This window comes from Gopherus flavomarginatus, chromosome 8, assembly GCF_025201925.1.
Source record: "Gopherus flavomarginatus isolate rGopFla2 chromosome 8, rGopFla2.mat.asm, whole genome shotgun sequence".
Taxonomy (NCBI): domain Eukaryota; kingdom Metazoa; phylum Chordata; order Testudines; family Testudinidae; genus Gopherus; species Gopherus flavomarginatus.
This window is the reverse complement of record NC_066624.1, coordinates 26,288,843-26,310,427: the sequence shown is the minus strand read 5'-3', so window position 1 is coordinate 26,310,427 and position 21,585 is coordinate 26,288,843. Positions and strand designations below refer to the sequence as shown.

The window sequence follows — 21,585 nt, the reverse complement described above, 5'->3', positions numbered from 1 at the left end:
CTACAGACACAATGCAGGTGGCGGGGACTGGGGGGAGGTAAAGGGCAGCACCTTCTTTAGAGCAAAGTGTCCTTTATTTTACAATAAATCATTTAATGACAATTCACGAATAATTTAACCCTTTTCCAAACCCCATTCACTCTGTGGTACTCTGTAGCACCAGACGTGTGTAGAGCTCGACTTGTAAATGTTCCTGGGTGTCGGATTCAGTGCCAGGCTGGCTGGGGTGACAAAGATTAGAACTGAGGAAACCTGAAAAGCAGTGGTTTTTGTCACAGCAATCCTGGCAGTGACAGGGCGGAAAATGAATGTGTCTGAGCTCAAGCACAACACCCATGATAGTAATGAGTGTTTCTCTTTGGCTTCCGAAGTCCAGGAAGGAGTAACCTGGCAGCTAGAGAGCTGCAGTCTCAGTATGTTTTACTGCTTTCAGGACTTTGCTCCTGCAGCATCTGCTGATTATCTGGGGAGCATGAGCAGCAATGGTGAGAGTGTTACTGGTTAGAACAGTGACAGGGAGCTCTTTGTCTTGATGGCTTCTATGGGGAGGCCCAGCTGTCCCTGGAGCTAGACAGCCAGATTGCACTCTCCTGTCCTTGTGGAAGAAGTCACTGCAGGTTTATGACAGTTCAGAAATTGTGGCTTGGCTGTCCTATTTCAAGCACTGAGGATGTTCATCTGCCTGCACACTGAGCTGAAAAGCTTAGGAGTTTTGACTTAAAAGCAGACATTGAGGCTGAGAATTTTCAACTCGAGTTCCTTTTATTGAGGTAGATTCATTCCTATCACAATGGCCAAGAACATGGCAAGCTGTCCTCAGGCACAATCTGCATTGCTCAGAGCCACTTAGAAGTATCAACTCAGCACAAAGATTTGGATGAAAGTTCAAGGGACAGGAGTGTCAACAAAGGGGACAGTCACATTTTTAAACAATATCCTGGGATTCTGCAGAAATCACCCTCTCCCTCTTCCCCACAAGGCCATTTTTGATACTGTAAGCTGTTGTGTTTGGGGCCATTACAGAAGAATACACTACAGGTTTGTCCACACTACAAGTGCTACAGCCAAACAGCTGCAGCAATGCTGCTGTAGTGTAGACACATCGCAGTGATAGAAAAGTTTTTTTATTGCTGTGGTAAATCCTCTCCCTTGAAAGGTGGTTGCTAGGTTGATGGAAGAATTTTTCTGAGGATCTAGTGGTGTCTACATCAGGGCTTAGCTCAGTTTAACTACATCTCCCAGGGTGTGAACTTTTCACACCTCTGAGCACTGTAGCTAGGTTGACCTAAGTTTTAGGTGTAGACCAGGCCTAACACTTCTTTACAAGGGGCATTTCACATGACTCTGCAGCCCTCATATTGCAGGGGGGAAAGCAGGGTTGGGGGGCTTCTTGTTTACTAGGTTGACAAGTAACAAGTATTTAGTCTGCCTATTGAAAGGCCGGGTGACAACTCCTGGACAATGCTGAACAACAGTTCTGTAGAACAACAATTCCATTGCTGTGGGGATAACAATCTGCTCACAAACAGGAGAGGATGGGTTCAACTGTGAGCGATGGAAGAAACAGGATGGGGAGATCCATTCAAAGAGCACCGGCCTTGTTTCAGGGCAGGAAACCCATCAGGGAATTCTTTCTAAATACAACAAAACATTTCCAAGTCTCCCTTGCACACACAAAAAGCAGTATGGAGATGGCCCATGGAGGCTACAGCATGTGTCTAGGCTGCTTGCATCAAGAGGGAAAACAGCATATTGATTTGATTTTGAATGTTTTATTGTCTTGTGTGTGAAACCTTTAATGTATCAGTGAGGGGCAGGTGCCTAAAATACAATAAATATTATTCTCCCTCTCCTGTCCTGTACTATACTTCTGTAACTCTGTCAATTGCAATCTGTTCAGTTCTCTTTTCCTTATTTGGATGATAAGGAATGGGGTCCACCCTGTTGCTTCTGAATCCCAGATACTTTGACAGCTTCTGACTCTTTTTCAGATGACAGCATATCCCACAGCTGAGAAACAGAAAGCAAAGAGTGATCACCACCAGCAATACCATCAGGTAGTGAGATCCTATCTGATGAGGACAAAGCCACGTGGTCTTGTTGGCTATCTTAGCTGAGAAGTTCCTGTTCTTGTCCTGATAAAAGCACAGAGTTTCATTCAGATCCAACACATTTACATGGGCAGCTTGTAGAATTTCCAGCCAGTTCAGCGCACAACAGCTAAAGGGATTGCCAGCAACATTCAGATGATTGAGGCTGTTGGACAATCTCACGGTGGCAGGTTTATTTAAGGCCTGGAGATTGTTATTGCGAATGTCCAGGTTTTCCAATGGAGAGCAGACAAGATCAGGGGGCAAAAGACTCAACTTGTTGTCTGACATGTCCAACTTTTTCAGCATCTTCAGACAAGGGAATTCTGTCTTCTTGTTGTCCATCTGGTTTCCTCTCAGAGAGAGCTTCTGCAAAGAGAATTCCAGACCCTCCAGAGCTCCTTTTGGCATGAACAAGTCTTCATTCTCAGACAGATCCAGGGAGACTAAAGAGGTTTGGTTGAACATGTAAGGATATAGCCTCACAATGTTGTTCCTACGTAAACTCAGATACTTCAGCTGCGGTAGGTCACAGAAGGATGTACAGTTACCTCTTTGAGCTGAGTTATGACCTATTGGGGTCTCTCTTTTATTAGCATTCTGGCTCTCACAAGGCCGGAGGCTGTTAGAACCAAGGTCAAGTGTTTCCAGTTTGGGCAGAATACCAAAAAACCACTGTGGCAAGGAATGAATGAAATTGCCTTGAAGATCCAGTGACCGCACCGACAGAAAGGCATTGTCATGCATCGCGCCTGGCTCCTTGCTTTCCATATCACCAGGAGGTGACTCCACAGCTATATTATAGAGACAGTTCTTAGCCATATTGAGATTCTGGAGGGAGCTCAAATTATGAAGGAAAGTAACTGGGAACAAATACAACAGGTTACTGCTGAGATCTAAGTCAGTTATCTTTGACAGTCTAGCTGCTGCATTGTAAATATTCAATGATATGTTAGGTCTTGCCATCTCATCATACCGCAGTCTGAACTCTGCTGTACTGGTGGAACTTGGAGCCAAAGAGACCATGGCGTTATCAGAGAGGTTTAAGTGTGTGAGGCGATGCACCTTGGGGAGCTCTGGAAAGTAGATCAGTTTGTTATGACTCAGATCTAGCACCTGAAGCTGGTAGTGTTCCTTTCTTTCGTCTGTAACAAAGAATTCCAGGGCATTGTAACTGAGATTTAAAACTTGCAGCTGTGTGAGGCTGAAGCCTGAGATACAGTGAAGAGAATTCATAGCTAAATTCACCACTTTTAGATGTAATAGAGCCGCAAAAGCTCCCTCCTCTATTTCTGTGATGTAGTTGTTGTTAAGGTTGATCTCTCTCAGCTTTAGAGTTCCCTGGAAGATGCTCTCTGGCAGCCTGGTCATCTTGTTCCAGGACAGATCCAGTTTCTTTAAAGAGGTGAGACTGCTGAAGTACCAGGCTGCCATATCACTGTCCAAATTATTTGCAGAAAGGTCCAGGACTTTTAGATTCTTCAGTGACCCGAAGGCTCTTCCGTTGGTGAAGTAATTCCTATCAAGGTGGTTTGCAGCTAGGAGCAGAGAGTGCAGATGAGTTAGAGGAGTCAGGGCCATTTCTGACACAGTTGCCAACTGGTTGAAATGCATGTTGAGGTGCTCTAGCTGCCCTAACTTTGATGTGCAGCTTTCCGTCAGGTTTTGGATGAAGTTGTCAGAGAGGTCGAGTTGCTTAACCCCATGGCCAAGCTTCTCTGGAAATGTGCGGAGGCCAAGACCTTGGCATGAGACCTGAACTGAGCTCTATGGAGAAACAAGGAAAGCTATCAATGAGAGTGAAGGAGCTCAGCCCACACCTCATTTCAGATGTGGCTCCACTCCTATCACACACACCTTACTGCAGTTTGGAATTTATACTAGAAATCCTCAGGCACAAGCATGCTCCCCCCCTTAGACAAGTACTTTGGCCATGGCAGACTGAGATCAAGGCATAAACTCCTTCACACACAGTTTCTAGCATAATCACAAATCTGACCTTGTGGGTGGGAAGCTCTTTCAGAGTTGTAGGGGGTTGTGACCTGGCTTTCTGAGGTACAGTGGGGGCTGGAATTCAGAGCCGTCCCTTGGGTAGGGTGAATCGGGGAGACCATTCTGGGCCCCATGCTTTGGGGGCTCCCGTGGACTGGACCGATTGGCCAGCGAGGTCTGTTCCGGAAGTGATGGATTTGTCACTTCTGGCCCGGGCGCTGCACCCCTTTATGAAGGGTCCTGCTGGCACTATTACCTTCAGAGAAGCCCCTGAATAAGCCCAGTTTATTGGTGTGTGCTGCTGAAGCCCCCCAGCCTGGGTGACACTGATGCACCTATGCTGGGCCAGCAGATCACAGCTTAGACTCAATGAAGGAACCACACAGCACCTCTGCCCCCTCTCCTGAACAAAAATAAGGCACAAGGGAGGCAGACAGCTCCCAACTGCTAGGTCACCACTGTTCATTGGCTGCTCTCAGGTACCATCATCACTGACCAATCATCCTTTTCCCTCTACCAGCAAGGGTCTGTGCCACACTTACTGGGCTGCAGAAGGGTATGAGACTGCGTGGAGTCTGCCAGCGGCATCCCAGAACCTAGGCTGCAGTGGGGTGCATATCCTGATGGCTCCACTGTGCCATGTGCCACTCCCCCAAGCACAGCCCTCAGACAGGCATATATTCAAGGAGGGGACAGGGAAGTAAGAATAGTTCCCATTGGGACCTGCCTAGTCATTTCTTATTCCACAATAAGAAACCTCAATCCTCTGGCAGCCACAATCCTCCCTCAAGTGTCAAGTGATCCATCCCACCTCCTCTAACCACAGCCTATCACTTAGTGAGCAGGAAAAGACCCAGTCAGGGGGTGTGATCAAGCAGGAGGCAATGCAATGACATCTGTCCCTTGTTTTAAATAGTTCGTCATTCACCTGAGTGACTGGCTGGGAGCTAGATCCAGCTTTAGCACCTGGCCATGAAGAAAAAAAGATGCCTAGGAGTTAGTGCTTTCACTGTCATTAGAGAGACTGGGTTTGATTTCAGGCCCATGTTCCCTTGCTCTACAGGCCAAGACAGCCAGCGAGTAGAAACTGGGTGGGTATAAGAGGAGGAGAAAGCCATCGTTCTCATTGCTTACAGAGGCTCAAATGATCTCCTTCTCTCTCTGCTCTGTCCCCCACGTTTTAATTCTGTAGATCTGGTATTTCACCACCTGGTCGCCAAAGGGGAGCCACCCTGGAGATCAGTCACAGAAAAGTGGGGGAGGAACAGACAATACAGGGTGACAAGATGTGTCCAAGGTATCTAGCATTTCCTGGTCCGGACATACAAGAGCTGTGTAAAGCCTCACTCAGACACATGGTATCCAAAAAGCTGCTCAAGACAGAGTCTGTCTGAAGATGGGGGGTAACGATATCACAGAGTGACAAAAATGAAAGCACCTGGGTACAAGGCTAATGGTCAAAGGGGGGAGATTACAAGGCAGAGGTGTGGGGAGAGATGATTGAAGACAAGGTCTGAAAGTCCCTGCAGCAGAGAGAGACAAGAAAGTGTAAGAGAGGGGACATTAAAAAGACAGGCTATAAAAGGAGTGGCTGCTAGGCTGAGGTGGTCAGAGTTTTGGGGGAAGGTTTTCAAAATCTGGTTTTAAACTTCCATTTGCCCCCTTCAGTATCACAGCAGGGTATGAGCACAACCAGCACTTCCTGTCTCAGACCCACCGGGGGTATCATGTGGCTATTAAATCACAAAGGATCCTGGGTAATTAGCCTTACCTGCTGGCATGGCAGAGGCTTTGGGCTCACCTCCGCACTAGGCTGGGCTTTGAGAACAGATGGGAGCAGCCAGAGCAGCAAATATCCTCTTTCATCCAGCCAGTGTTCTGACAGAAACATGATGGGCTCCAGGAGCAAGCAGCCCCTTCCCACCGCTTCTGTGCTCTCATATGGGCTAAGGGAGAGGAAGACTTCTATATAAATAGGCTCCAGTGCAGGCTTGGGGAAGGAGATAGTGTGTGGGAGTCCCAGCTACAGTACTGGGAAAATAAAGATATACGCCTCTGACGGGGAAAAACAGTGCATGAAGCCACAAGGGAAAGAGAAACTAGGGAACAGGGGGGTGGAGATGCCACTGCACATGCTTCCAGGTGATAATTTGAAACGATAAAGGAAATAAATAGCAGAATGGAGCAGACAAGGCCCAGGGAAGGAGAGGAGTTTTTGTGGGGCTTCCCCAGTTTGGAAACCACATTGTTGTCCAAAGGGTTTGTCCTAGGGTCTTTGCTGCTGCCACTTCCTGCTGTGCTCTGGGTCAGAACTCATAGCTAAGCCTGGTTAGCTTGTATAAGGGATCCCAAGCAAACAATTAGACACTGTAGGAAATGCTGGGCTCAGGCTAGCACCTAAGACCGGATGGTGCCACCGGGCAAAATGTAAACTGGAAGAGTAGGGCCCCCTTTGCTGCCCAAGCTGGAATAGTCACAAGGTGGGAGGTGCTGGACATCTGAAGGGAATTGAATCCCTTGCTGTGGTCACAATCAGCACTGGTGTCCTTGTTCAGCCCAACTGGCCATGCCTCCCTCCATGAGGTGGGGGAGACGAGGCTGGAGTGAGCCTGGAGGGGGAATTCCCTTCTCCCTCTCTGGGCTACTGCAGCTCATGCAGAGGGAAATTTTACAATACCTGACCCTTTGCTGGGGAGCGAATGCACCAAGGGTTTTACCATCCAGCTCCCATGAATGAGTCACTCAGCACAGTCCTGAGGTGAAGTCCAGCTCACACCCTCACTAGGGGTTTCCTGCACCTGGAGTATCCCATGGGCTCCACTGGTGCTTCTGCTAGGGGGTGCCCAGTCTCCCACAGCCCATGGTCTGCTTCTATTCCCAAGATCGCAGTAGCCTTCCAAAGGGATGGAGCCTCCCTGAGCTACATCAAAAGAGAGGTGAGGGCAGAAGAGATGGGCTCATAGAGGTGGCCTCTGTTTAAACCCCTGGTATTCCACCTCCCCTCATGCCCTCCAGACAGTAACAAATGTACCAACCCAACTACACAGCTCTGAGCAGCAGCAGCAGCCAGCAAGAGCCTTTCACCTCCAGTGTAGGGTGCAGTGCAGAGAGAACAGAAGCCATCACTGGGGTGAGTGAGCAGTGAGTCTTCAGTCTCAGTCCAGGGTTCAGCAAACAGATGTTCACAACATCCCTTCACCTCCAGTCAGGGCTGGCTCCAGGGTTTTTGCCACCCCAAGCAGCAAAAAGAAAAAGCCGCGATCGCGATCTGCAGCTCTACTGCCCCCGCTTCAGTCTTCAGTGGCAATTCGGTCGCTGGTCCTTCACTCGGAGAGGGAGTGAGGGACCTGCTGCCGAATTGCCGCCGAAGACCTGTACGTGCCACCCCTCACCATTGGCCACCTCAAGCACCTGCTTGCTGGGCTGGTGCCTGGAGCTGGCCCTGCTCCCAGTTAGCCCCGAACTGAATGGGTCACAGAGACTGACCATCTGTCTTTCCCTGGTGGGGCTTAGTATAGGGTGGAACAGGCATGGACAGGAGCCAGGAGTATATGTGGGTGATGGGAGGGGGAAGTTGTGCTGCCACTGCTCACTGCATTATCACTATGCCCTCCTCCTGGGAACCTGATGGTGCGAAGCATGGCTGGAAGATGATTACCTGGTAGTTACACTGCACTGGGGGAGAAAGAGGAGAGATAGGGGATTTTCCTATGACAGCCTCATATTTAGGGTGACCAGATGTCCCACTTTTATAGGGACAGTCCCATTTTGGGGGACTTTTTCTTATATAGGCGTCTATTCCCCCCCACCCCACCGTCCTTTTTCCACAGTTGCTATCTGGTCACCCTACTCATATTAGCTCCCTCAGTACCAGCATATCTCAAAAAAGAATTTTTCTGTAGTCACATATCCAGGACCACTCTGCCACCTACTGGTTGGTCCATACATATCACAACAAGAATGTCTGGCTCCTGGGACAGTTCATGGGATATTTTGCTAAGTGGACTTTTTTGTTTGTTTGGCTCAATGCTGTTGACTCTTCATTCCTTTCCTGCAGCAGGCAGCACTGCCACTGCCTAGTTTGCACAAGAGCTTATTTTGCAGCGGTTGTTTTAGATGTTTCCTAATAGGCTATTTCCCAAGCTCCTGGTGTCTTCGGTGAAGGAATATGGTGTAGTCTTAAAAGGAAGTGGAACACAGTGGAGCTGAGCTAGGCCTGCATGTTAGATTTTTCCATCCTCCTGCTGGTTTACATTGTGGGAAAGCTCTTTATTTCTTATGGTTCAGGGCTCAAGCAAAATGCAGCGCTGAGGGTCACATGCATCTCAGTGAATAAACAGGGTTCTTATGAGTGAGTAGAGAGTCCTGTGGAAGTTCTAGTCTCTGGACTAGAAAACCAGGTACAATGCTTTAAACCCATTTTCTTCATCAGGCTTCACTGGGTGCAGGGCCCCTGAAGGTGTCAGCTCTTCTAAACCTTGCTTGGTCATACTGGTTCTATTGAAGGCCTGGGTTCAATGCCATGAAGGCAAAGACAGACCTTAGAGAGAACAAGCCTTTATTGTTTTTTTAGAGACAATCAAAAGAGGTCACAAAATGTGTGCAGCTCCAAAAAACGTGGAATCTCCATCTAGGGAAACACTGGCCTGCAGCTCTTAAGCTCACCTCCTCCATCCAGCTTCACCACCCCTAGCAAGGAACAGAGGAAGGGGAAGGGAGTATAGGGAAGGGAACAAAGTTAACCTCTCTACTGGTATGGGTGACATAACTCCCTAGCACAAGACCCAGGCTCTGTGCATCCCCTAGCCTTTTTCCACATCCCCAGAGTGTCAGATGGGGGAACCCAAACAAACTCCTCTGTGCACTTTAAACAGCTGGTTTAGGCCTTGAGGGTGAAATTAACTGAAAGTCCCTGATTAGACTCCTTGGAGAATCCCCAGCATTTTCATCCAAAGGCTGGGAATTCCCTGTGCCTATCTGTATCTATTCCTCCCTTTGGAAGAGGAAGAGGTGTCAGTGCTGGCACCAATGACAGCCGCAATAGTGCTGGGCATATCTGCACCATCTGGAACACACTCTCAAAGAGAACTGTGCCTGGGGTAGGCTCCGTCCTGGGAAATACCTTGGTGCTAGTGCAGATACCTGTAGTGCCAGGAGAGGTATCTTGTGCTGAAGATAGTGCCATGATGAGTTTGGCACCATGAAAAAGAGCCTGTTTGGACCCCTGAATGTAGGGCCAACATGAGTACTGAACGTGGCCCTACATAATGTCTTTCATGATTCAAGCTGAATTGGGCTTTCTGGAGTGGGCCAGAAGAACTTACATAGTTGGTTCAGAGGGGATACCATCTTCCTCCATTATGTTCTGGATTGAAGTTGGAGGCAAATATTGCTGTTGGGATTCAAGCAGTGGCAATGTAGTCAACAGCTTTGAGGGAGGTTCTCCAACAAGAAGAGAAATTGGTGGTGGTGATGGTAACAGCACTGGAGGCCTGAGCTGAGGAGGAGTATGTACCAAAGGTGACAGCAGCACTGGTAAGGAGTCCCCAAAGGAAATGTGTCAGTGCTGGAGAATGATGCCTCCTATTTTTCTTCTCCGTGGCCTCTCTCTGCAAGCTGGATGCTGCTTCTTTTCCTTTTTCTCCGGGGCCGGGTCACATGGAGATCTGGAAGCCTGCCTTTTGCTTACAGCATTGACCAGCATCTATTCTAACAGGACTAAAGGAGTCTTCAGTGCTGTCACAGACCATTGTGTAGTGTGGACTGTCTACATGGAGCTTGTGGTGAAGGATGGTGCCAGACGGAAAGCTCAGCCTCTGCAAGCATTAACTTCGGAAAGGTGGACCTTGGGCCCGATATTGAGGGAAGTGCCAAGGCAGAAGTGGCTAGATGCATCTCTGGCCTCTTTAGAGAAGAGCTCAGCACAGAAGCAGACCTAAGACCTCCTGCAGGAGTATTAGGTCAGTCTGCTCAGATGCTTGCAGCCTGAGCTACCTGTCCCTCTTTGTCTGAGGAGTACAACCTGGCAAGTTGTGCACTGGTATACTATGTGTGATTCTCCCAGGCCTGTGGCATGGACATGTGCATCCATCTCAGTGAAGATGGCTGAGCAAGGTGCTTATCTTTTGAACCCCATATGGAATCTGAGATCAGGCATGGTCCTGGAGATAACCCAAGGCCAACATCCAACTAACAAAAACTAGCAGTAATTAGCTGTGACCATCCAAAGAGCATAGGCTCACAGACCAGGGAACTAGTGCCATTAGTTCTTCGTGGCAGTGGCAAAGGAACTGAGGTGGCTGGGGGGTACACTCCCTTATACAGATGGAGTTAGTGATGTCTTCCAAATACAAGTGTGCTACTGTACCCCCCAGGGGCAACTGCTTTTCTGTACAGTTCCACAGCTCAGCATCAGAGGCACTGAATCCCGTTAGTGAGAATACACAGAGAACCTGCTCTTGTGACTTGACACTGCTTCTGGGTGTTTCTCAGACAGAACTAGACTGGGGTGGCTGGGCAGTACCGGGCCAGACATGCTGGATCTGGCTGTTCTAATGGTTTCAGCAACATGGCCCAGTCAAGGGGAGAAGGGAAGAGTGGCCACTCACCAGCAGTGCAACAGGCATTAGTGCTGTAATGGGCCAGCATACTCTGCATACAGGAATAAGCTGTTAACTTTAGGCTCCCTGCCTCACACCACAGCCATCCTTCTCTGAATGAGGTGATCTGTCGGCAGGTCCAAGATATAATACAGCACCTGCAAAACAAATGGCACAAAGCAGAGAGCCCAGATACTTCACAGGGAATCTCTCCCCCCACCAGTTTGAGTCCCAGCATGGTTCAGAGTGAGCAGGTGTCTATCACAACACACATCATCACATCTGGCCCTGACTAGCCCCCTTCTTGACAGACTCAGTAGAGAGGCCAAGGAGACTGAGTCTCCCTTTCCCACTTAGTAGGAGCTCTTCAGGGCTGGGGGTAAGGCACACGGGCAGAGAATGGAGTGTGCACCTCCCATCAGCACAACCATCTCACTTTGGACTGAAAATAAGGCTTCTGCTTTGCAGTAATGCCTCTACTGTGGGATTTTGGCTAATGGGGTACAGTTCACTCCCTTCTTTTGCCTACTTAATGCCCATTCCCAGCTGGATGCCTGTATCTCTGAGGGCTGAGATTCCCCAGTCACTGAGATTTCTCTGGTGTCCAGGCTTCAAGCAGAGGGAGCTCTGATGCACTCATCTTAGGGAATGGGCCATGAGTGTGAGCTGTGAACTGCTCTAGATCCTGCTCCCCAGGCCATATATCAGGGAGTTACTGTTCATCTGTAATGGGCCAGTTCTGTTTCTCTCTCAGGCTGGCTCCCTTCTTGCTAGTCACTCTCTATGGGGTGATTACAGTCAAGCGTGGCCCTAGCCATTTTGCCAGCCAGGGCAGAAAACATTTTTGGTGCCCTCGTGCCCTATATTTGGGGTCGAGAAGAAATTTTCCTCCAGGGCAGATTGGCAGAGGCCCTGGAGGTTTTTCGCCTTCCTCTGCAGCATGGGGCACGGATCATTTGCTGGAGGATTCTCTGCAGCTTGAGGTCTTCAAACCACAATTTGAGGACTTCAATAACTCAGACATAGGTTAGGGATTTGTTATAGGAGTGGGTGGATGAGATTCTGAGGTCTGCACTGTGCAGGAGGTCAGACTAGATGATCATAATGGTCCCTTCTGACCTTATAGTCTATGAGTGACCAATCAGCAAGCAAAAATGGCCAGCCAATAAGAGCTGAGGAAAACAAGAAAGCCAAGTGGAATAGCAGTAGTGTGCCCTGGAAGGAGATGCCTGCTCGCCTGACCCCAGAACCAGTTCTGAGTACAGTATCTTCTGGCTCCACACGAATCCAAGGGAGGAGACAAATGACCATTACTGAACAATTTTGCAGAGGTCAGGGTTCTTTACCATTAAAACAATGCAGCAAAAGGGAGCCGTAGAATGCAAAAATCATAGGGCAGGCCCCCAAAATGATAAGATTGGCTTAAAATCATGAGATTTAAAAATATAAATCTGGGAGGTTCTTTTCTCTTCTGAGCACTTAGGGTGCGCTCAGTTCACATTTTCAATATTTTCTCTGCAACCATAAATACCAGAAACTTTCATTTTTAAATAAAAGCTGTGATTCTCATGCAATCTCAATCCCAGTAGCTGAGGATTTAAGAAAAATACCAGAGATGGGGAGACTCATCATACACTTGTGTGAACTGGCAACACAAACTGCTATCAGACAGAAGGTTCTTAAGGGAAAAAAAATAAAAGTGTCAGATCAGGAAAAAGCTTTATTTGCAAAGAAAATACTGACAATTTACATAAACTTACATCCCATTTATATACATTATGTATATTTTATATACAGATTGCGTCTTGAACGAAGATGCTGACTCACAGCGCAGCATCACTAAATGTGTGCAGCTCACACAACAGTAAGATGGGCTCGGAGTTGCTATATCTTTGACCAAAATTCCTCTGCCATAATATTTTCATTAACGAGCCTGAGTGGAGATTTGCTGGAAGCAATGATTCCTAAACCGTTTACTCAATTAAAGGCAATGACACATAAACCCCATCTTGTAGGGGGTACATTTGTAAAGGTATGCAACAATGACAATAAACTACATTATTGCTTCCTATTGCAAACTCAAGTGGGTAGAGTATACAATCCAGGAGCCAGAAAAACTTATCTGCAGGATGATGGGGATAACAAAAAGGGGGGAGGGACCTTGCTGCATGATGGACTCAGATTCAGCCTGCAAGAACTAGATAGCTGGCACTGCTTAGTCCAAGTCACCAAAGGTTTTGTTCCCAATGCTCCCAACAGGCACAGTCTGCTCTCAGAAGAGATAGCTGGAAAAGATGGAGGCACAGAATAATGACACCAGTACTACACTGCTATTTGTTTCAACAGTGAGTGAGCTCCTGTACGCACCAAGTAGTGTTTAGTCTGCATTCAAACTTATTTGCAGCTTTTCTGCATTCCAAACAGATTCAAAAGCATCTCAGTGAGATGCCTAGCCCAAACACAGCACTTGTGGATAAATTCTCAGTTCAGTGGGGTGACCTTTAGACTACTATAAAATACACAGTTGCTTCTCTTTGCTCTAGAAACTTGTGGCAATGCTGCTGTGTGCTGGAGAATAGCAACAGGATTCTGTTTCGGGGCAGGAGGCAACAGGCTCTAAAACTGGAAAGACCAATAAGCAGCTAGACAGCTTTGGAAGCTTGACTCTTCACTGTCTCCCAAGAGGGATAAAAGGGCAGAATTGCTGAGATGAGGGGGATCTCCCAACCTATGGCTCCCATGGTTGTGAGAAAAATTGAACCATCCAGTTTAATTTGTTCAATTCAGAATGCTTATCTAAACACAAATGCTGGCACTCTTCCATCAAAGCATTTTAATTTCTAGTGTTCCTCAAAAGGAACATCGCAGCCCAGTGATGACCAGGCACGATTGTCAGTAGGAGCAGGGCTATATGAGTCCTCAATAGGTTAAAAGGCAACCTGCTTATCTGTATAAGAAAGGCACTTGGGGATAGCAAAGGCAGCAGGTCAATCATTCTCTAGTAGCCAGCTCACAACTAAAGGCATCTACTGCAGATATTTGCTTTTTTTAACAATGGCCTGACTGTAGCAGCTTTTCCAGTTTCTCTAAAAACTGTCTCCACAGAAAGAGTTTTGGAGGTTTAAATTGCATATTGTAAATCAGTAACCATTTGCTATTTTTCTGCAACTGGGGTCCAGCTAGCAATAAAATGACAGTTAAGGCTCACTGATAAGGGCGGAGGAAGTAGATTGCCATTCAAAGGGAAAAGGCTGAGACACAAACAGGAAGGCAGCAGGGGCTGCATTTGCAGAGCACAGCACTACACACCAGAATTCCTGATATGCTCGACATTTGTCCATTAATGAAGCACTTCCTTCTCTCAACCTGATTAGCAACTGATGCCTGTCAGAACGGAAGACATCACAATGGGTAACTGGAGCCAGCCCCTATTTTCCTTAGTATCTTGTTAAATTCTCTCACAGTGCCTCTTTTCGCCCTGGAGACCAGAGTCTGGTCTCATATCTCTTCTGCTCAAGTCCTTTCTTTGCACCACCAGAAAGAATCCATGCTATAACCTAGGTTGGGGTGGGCAAACTTTTTGGCCTGAGGGCCACACTGGGGAATAGAAATTGTATGGCGGGCCATGAATGCTCACAAAATTGGGGTTGGGGTGTAGGAGGGGGTGAGGGCTCTGGTTGAGGGTGCAGGTTCTGAGGTGGGGCTGGAGATGAGTTTGGGGTGTAGGAGGGTGCTCTAGGCTGGAACCGAGGGGTTTGGAGGGGGATCAGGGCTGGGGCAGGAGTGCGGGGTCAGGTTCTGCCTGGGGGTGCATGCTCTGGGGTGGAGCTGGGGATAAGAGGTTTGGGGTGCAGGAGGGTGCTCTGTGTTGGGATTGAGGGGTTTGGAGTGTGGGAGGGGGATCAGGCCTGGGGCAGGAGGTTGAGGTGTGGGGAGAGGCTTGGGCTGCAGGCTCCGAATGGCTCCTGGAAGCAGTGGCATGTCCCTTCTCCGGCTCCTAGGTGTGGAGCGGCCCCTGACCCTCAGAGCAGGGCCATGCTGCAGCTTCCAGGAGCTGCGTGGTGTGGCCCCCCGACCCAGTGCCTCAGCTGGAGAGCCAGAGTAGGGCCAAGCTGCATGGTGCGGCCCCCAGCCTGGCATCCTGGCTGGAGTGCCAGAGCGGGGCCGAGTTGTGTGGTGCCATCCTGACCCAGCTCCCCAGCAGGAGCTCGGTGACTGGCTTAAAATGGCTCGCAGGCCGGGCCGTAGTTTGCCCACCCCAACCTAGGTGAACTTATAATAAGTTAAGTAATTTTAAAAATGTAGTCTAATACTCCATTAATGAGATTTTGCTGCTAGAGAAGCCATTGACTTTTCATTTATAAAAAGGCTCTTTATAGCTCAATTCACTCTCTCATGGAATTACAGTCATTTATCCCAGTAATGAATACGGCCATTAACATACTATCAGAGTTCTTCGGGTAATGTGCTCCCCAGTCTCCTGTGCTCGATGCTGTACAACTCAAGTTATATTGAATTCACCATTTGGTCTAATGCAAAATCAGAAAAGGTGCATTCTACTAACTGAACATACAAGAAATTAAAGCTGATGAGGAAGGCGCTATTCTGTTCCTTCCGGAGTCCTTCATTGCTGTTCTATGTACATGCCAGGAGGAGTGCTAGACAGAGATACATGGTGCTCCCCAAGGTGAGTGTTCTGCCTTTGCACAGGTGGAATATTGCTGCTCAGTGGAAGCCTTATCATTCAACTCGGAATCATGGGGCCTAGCACAATGGGACACAAGAGCATTACTAACTCCATCATGCTCTTGCCTGTCATTTCACTACTTCTGCTTGTCCCTAGTCTTCTCGTTTAAGTAGACTATATTTGAAAGTATACGTGTTAATGAGTTGGTTAACAGAGGTTCCCATCACAAACATTTCCCAATTTCATTGTTCTCTGAAGAATGTGTCTTTCTAATCGATTCTGAGGGAAACAAACCACTGAAAACTCGTTAAATGTCCTAATGCTCATGCTAGTCCAACATGTTGAGGATGGAAAGGAGGCAGATCATATGAAGAAAAGAATAATAGGGAATTTGTCATGCACTTATGGCATAACTATACCCCTCCAATGAGTAGCAAGGCCTGAACTCAAAGGCTAGTTCCCCCTATGATGCATTTCTCTCATAGGAATGGCAGTCTTTGGAAGGTGCTTTTCTCCTTATACATTGACATCGCTCATGATGAATGGGGAAGAACAGTGAAGCTAAGGGTATTCTGGGCTGAAGAGTATAGGTTGGCACCTTAGTTGGCCAAGCCAATTCCTGTCTTTGTGGTGCTGCTGGAGGGTCATTTTCAAATGCCAATAGGTTATCACTGTCAAGTAGCCTTTATTGGTAAAGAGGAAGGTAGCATTAGGCTGTCTGTTTAGGATTTTCTTCCAATCTCCAGAAATTTATTTTTATTTTAATATATTGACTGAGCTATCACCATCCCATATATAATCTGTATTTTTGGGGAAAGCTCTGTTCAAAGATGGCCAGTTTATTTTTTTTTAAAGGGTATGATACAGAGAAGTGAATAAAGTCCTTTCCCCTTCCTGAATTCAAGTACAGGTCTTGGATTTAGAGTTCATCAGTCAAATGGAAATAGTAGGAAAGGGCTGCTCAGAAAGCTTGAAGAAACAGTCTTCTAATTTTTCCATTAATGCCTAAAAGGTACATTGGGACTAGAATCAGTTGAGTCCAGAGAAAAGAGAAGTGGGAAGGGTGAGTATGCGTTGGATCAAAGTTTTCAATACAGGTCATGCTGGAAAATAGTTAATCACCACTTATTACACTGTCTTTCTGATAGAGAAGGGCAGACAAGAAATGAAAGATTCTTCACTAGTATAGGGAAAGAATAAAGCACCTAGAACTCAGCACATAATTGCCAGTGACAGAAAAGATTTCCGTTTGCTTGTACATGTTAATCTTAAAAAAACCCATTTCAGTGGATGCTGCTGCTGCTGCTGCTGCTGTGTGTGTGTGTGTGTGTGTGTGTGTGTGTGTGTGTGTGTGTGTGTGTGTGTGTGTGTGTGTGTGTGTGTGTGTGTGTGTGTGTGTGTGTGTGTGTAGCCGTGTTTGCAGCAGGCTGCACTATGAAGCCTATGTAAATATTTCCTCACATGCAACAAGTTAGTTTTGTAAAATTACAAGTTGCTATTGCAACACCACCACTTCCAGGAAGTGCCCATTAGAGCAACTTAAACCTTTGGGCACATGGCAGGAGCTTAAAAGTACCAGTGGCACCGAAACATCTCGTGGTCATTGCTGCCTAGAGCATCTCAATGCTGAGCTTGCAAAATGGTGAGAGAGTTTTTTATGTGGTATCATTTTATTTTGTGACTATGTTTTAATGCTCATCAATGCTTATTACATTTGCACCTTGCTTCCAAGCCTCGTAGAGGAGCACTCAACCTACTTATTCTTACAGCCCAGAGGATGAACACCACTGTCTAGGGCGCATTGTCACCTTTCACACTGCAATGTCATTGCCCTAAAATAGAACTCTCCCTCGTAGGTGGAGAAACCCCACAGGTTTCTTGCCCTCAGTGTGCAAAGGCAGCAGTGCATGAGTGCCTAGAGAGAACAACTCATCAGAAAGTCTGTCTTTTCTCGCCTTCTGCCACTGCCATGGATGCTATAGCTAGTGCAACATAAAAGCAGGAAACCCATATCATTCTCATCAGAAATCTCTGGTGAGGACCACAGAGCAGAATATCAGTGCAGTAATACTTGAAACACTGAGGCAAGAAAGGACATGCTAGCCTTTCTTCTTCACAATGCTTTCTCAACTGCCTTTCCAATACAAGTCTCCATGCAAATCACAGGTGACCTTGCTCTTCCTGTATCCACGTAAAGAAATAAATAGCTCTGGATCAGTTTTCTTTGTGGCTGGATTATAGAACCCCCTCATATTCTTATGAAAAGCAGCACTGTGCAGTTCTGGGAGACTCCATGTATATGCCAAGTTCATCTAAGATGTTGGTGCATCTCCTAGCCGTATGGCCCCAAAGAAAGTCGTGTGCTTGCTCATGTTGATGGAGATGTCAGCATGGACCATTTTCACTGCAATCTTCTGCCTGGCTTTGAGGAGGCAGACCCCAGCTGTGTAACAGGTGTTGAAGTTGGTCTTGCCTGTCTCAATACTCCGGGTGCACTGTAGGAATGGCTTTTCATCCACCACCACCTCATAGCTGGCAAAATCTGTGAAGTTTATGTAGTACACCTATAAAGCAGGAGGAAGAAATGGTGTTATGGAGAGGCAGAGGTGTGTTTGTGCACCAGGAAACCACCCACTTCTTGCTGAAAATGTGCTCATGCATGTGCATCTTTCCTCATTTAAACATGGACCGCTTCCATAGTCCCTCTATACCTACTTCTACAGTGGGCTGGCTAGTTTTCAGGATCTCAGAGCCCCCTATAACCTGCCATTAATAATGCTCAAGGATGAGCTATCTGAGGTGCTTTCAAAGTCATCTGCTATTATAGGGGATACACAGACTCTTGAGCTCGGGCCTGGGCAGGTAAATGAAAGGGGAAATGATCTTTAAATACTTGGATTGAATGTATAATATTAATAAACCTGCTATTTTTAAGTCCCCCCAGCAATTCTGTTACTGATTCAGGACATTTAAGTTTTAACCTTGTTTTTTTTTTAAATTTTCCTGCAAAGGCTGTTCCATTCCCTTTAAAACATTGATACTGAAGAACTGAAGGATGTATGGTAGAAGTCTGTATGGAGAGTGGTGATCTCAGAGGACAATGGCAGGGCTCATCCATCTGATGAGGAGAAGCCAGTCATCCTGGAGGCAATGGATATTTGTTAGTTTCCATAGTCTGTGGACTTTCACTGAGTTGTACCCCATCCTGTTGATGCACGGCTGAAAGGAAATCCTGTCACTGCACAGACACTGCCCAGTGGACGCTCATCTCCACCTCAGTGCTAGCATATTGCCCCAAACAAAGAAAAAAGTTAGCTCTACTTTTTCACAGGACAAAGTTTTCACTACTGAAATGCTGTTGCCAGCAATTGTCAGTGTGAGTTTAAGGGAACAATTTTACTCCAATTTGCCGCCTATATATTGGTGCACAGCTCCATGGAAGAAATTCTAAGATTAACTCATTGATGTCTGGAATCTGCATTGCCTGCCTCGGAACTGTTACTTACAGGCAGACAAGTCATAAAAAGATGCAGCTGATACTATAAAAGTCTGGAGTAAAGCTATTTTAATTATGGAGCCTGATGGAAGCCCTTTTGCCAGTTGCAGAGTTTCTAAAATCTTTTCCAGTATCTATATAGCTTTTCTCTGTAGAGGGCAATGCAGACACTATGGAGGGACTAGGATGGAGTTTAGAAGCTCTGCAGCTGCCTCATTTTCTGTGGAGTTCAGAAGCTCCAGGATATGGGTTATCAGAATATTGAGACATCCTAGTTGAACAATCCTTCTCCTGAAAAACATTTGGGTGGAAGAAACAGTTCTCTGGGAGATGCCATGTTGAGAAGTGTACTGTATAATCATAATCATCATCATCATCTATTTACACAGCACTTTCCATCCTGGTGGATTCCAAAGCCCTTTACAAACTACATACATATATACACTGCACTCATCTCTGGAGTGAACTGCAGCAGCTGTTTTACAGCACAAAGCCGTAATACACAATGATTTTGGAAGAGTATTGTATCCATTTAAAACCACAGGAGGAAATTGCAAGGTGGGATGGAATTACCTAACTTGGAATTTGGCCAGAACAGCAGGGCTAACAGCCCTACATTTATAAACGGTGACATGAGATCTTAAATTATCATTAGTCAGGACTTTGGTTTTATAGATCTCTTAAAAGACAGCACCTCCAGCAGAAAAATGACCTCTAGCTTCCTTCTAAGCTTGTTGTTCAGTACTGACTTGGAATGTGAGTAACTGCACAATAGAATGTATGGAGAAAAAAACAGCAGGATTTATGGCACATGGAATTTTGTATTGAGTCTGCACGTATGCTCAGTAACTAATCCCTTGTAGTTTGTATTATGGTATAATACATGACCATGCACTCCCCAAAATTGTACATCTTCCTCCTCTACTTGCATCCTAGAACATGAAATGGTTCAGAGCACATACAATTTCCTGGCCTTTGCTGGCTCTCTGGAGCCCCCTTGTGGTTCATGCAAGACTTTGCATTTTGTATACTGGAATAGGAGTTAGGCCTAGGACCGTACTCACTTCTACCTGACTATAGATGAAGTATGTGCCGTCCACCAGTACCTCCAGCTCCCCACTGCGTGCATGCAGCTTAAACACCTTGGGGTTCATAATGATGCGAGACCAGTCATTGAGCACTCCACCTGAAAGATCTCAGTATGAGAAAATGGCAGTCACTCAGTACCCGTCAGAATGAAAAGCGCAGTAGCAACACAAACACAACTATGGATTACAGATATCTTACATATAAAATAAATATATTAAAAGAATACTAAAGTTGCGAGGTCAAGCACTCAAATTTAGGAAATGCCAGAATTAACGATGCCAGTAGATTAATTCAGCCCCCTTCTGTGTGTGTAAGCCTTATGATACTGTCTTTGATTTCGTGTTGTACTATTTCTTGCACAAGAATCCTGCCTCATTCAGTATAACGGATGGTGCTCACTGAATGGTAGATATTCAATATTTCTTTTCAGCATTCAGTATATGGCCCTAGGCTTCATTTACTGTACATCATTCATAGTCTGGACTGAATACAGAATGATTATTTCCTCCTGGGTGTGTCTGTGGAACGCTCACCATAATCTGAGTGTTTCACAAACATTTATTTTGACAACACTCCTATGAGGAGAGGTGCTATTTTTATCCCTTTTTAGAGGTAGGAAACTGAGGCACAGAGAGAATAAGGCCAAAGTTGTCAAACGTCCACTAATTCTGGGTGCCCAACTTGAGACTCTAAGGCCTGATTTTTCAGAGTACTTCACATTTACATATCACTTTATGTATTCAAAGAACAGCTTCCATTGACTTCAACTGCAGTTCTGAGAATTCTGCACTTCTGTAACTCAGGCTCCAGGTGTCTCATGTTGGGCACCTGGAGAATAAAGGAACATACAATTAGTGGCCTCCTGTGAGAAGGTTGGTACAAGTGACTTACTTAACATCACATAGGAACTCCGTGGTTGAGACAGGTAGAATCCTATTCTCCAGGGAAGCATTCAATTGCCTTTACCATGAGACCATCTTTTTTCTTCCTGCAACCTCCTGCCTCATTCCCTGCAGAATTTCCAACTTCTTCAACAAATGAGGCAAAGTCCTACAGATAACAGCCTAATTCATTACACAGCTCTGATTCATCCCCAGAGGAGGTACATCCTATGCACTGAATGAAGCGAGGTCATGTGGGAAGAATAGTATGTGATCCTGTAACTAAAGGCTGTCTCATAAATGCATATGCACAGGGCGTCAAATTAAGTTTACATGGGCAACCTTGATTCTGGCATTTCCTAACTTTTGAATGCTTGACTTTGCAACCTTAACATTCTTTTAACATGGTTTCTTTGTATGCAATTTTCTAGATTAAAAAATAATTGAAATAAAAACAAGAATTTAATCATGTGGTACTATACTGTCTAACACTTGAGTCTTTAATGAGGCTGGAACCTTTAGATCCACAACACAGACCTCTACCGCTAGACCTAATGAAGTAATTGGTAGCAGTAGTAGGCTGTTATCCTCTATATGAGCCAGCCACTAGATGGGGATGAGACACACACTTTGCTGGTTCTTTTCACAGCTATTTGCTGACAGCAGGGGACTGTTGGGATCCATAAATACTGTTTTAACTTACAGGTTCTGTGGGGGAATGTGCTCTAGTGGTTACAGATGGTTCTACCCA

General features: G+C 46.3%; 2 protein-coding genes across 6 annotated transcripts in view; both read right to left on the bottom strand.

The window, feature by feature from the left end:
• Positions 1-64: 64 nt before the first annotated feature.
• LOC127056859 (transforming growth factor beta activator LRRC32-like) lies at positions 65-12,095 on the bottom strand. 5 transcript variants are annotated; one of them, XM_050965181.1, is made up of 2 exons: positions 7,167-8,255; positions 65-3,857 (listed from the first exon to the last, which is right to left on the bottom strand). In XM_050965181.1, the coding sequence occupies exons 1-2, from the start codon at positions 7,203-7,205 to the stop codon at positions 1,863-1,865; spliced, it is 2,034 nt and encodes a 677-aa protein (XP_050821138.1). In that variant the 5' UTR covers positions 7,206-8,255; the 3' UTR covers positions 65-1,862. The 5 variants fall into 5 exon arrangements, with proteins under 5 accessions (XP_050821138.1, XP_050821141.1, XP_050821139.1 ...); XM_050965184.1 differs by lacking the exon at positions 7,167-8,255 and adding an exon at positions 5,854-5,932 and having other exon boundaries at positions 65-3,628; XM_050965182.1 differs by lacking the exon at positions 7,167-8,255 and adding an exon at positions 10,691-12,095 and having other exon boundaries at positions 66-3,857.
• Positions 12,096-16,705: 4,610 nt separating this feature from the next.
• The window catches only part of EDA (ectodysplasin A), a 188,047-nt gene continuing 183,167 nt past the window's right edge, over positions 16,706-21,585 (bottom strand). The window contains exons 7-8 of the mRNA XM_050965189.1: positions 19,929-20,050; positions 16,706-17,932 (exon numbers count right to left, since the gene is read on the bottom strand). Of these exons, the coding sequence (XP_050821146.1) occupies positions 17,681-17,932; positions 19,929-20,050 (374 nt within the window). The 3' untranslated portion in view covers positions 16,706-17,680. The remainder of the gene's footprint in view (positions 17,933-19,928; positions 20,051-21,585) is intronic.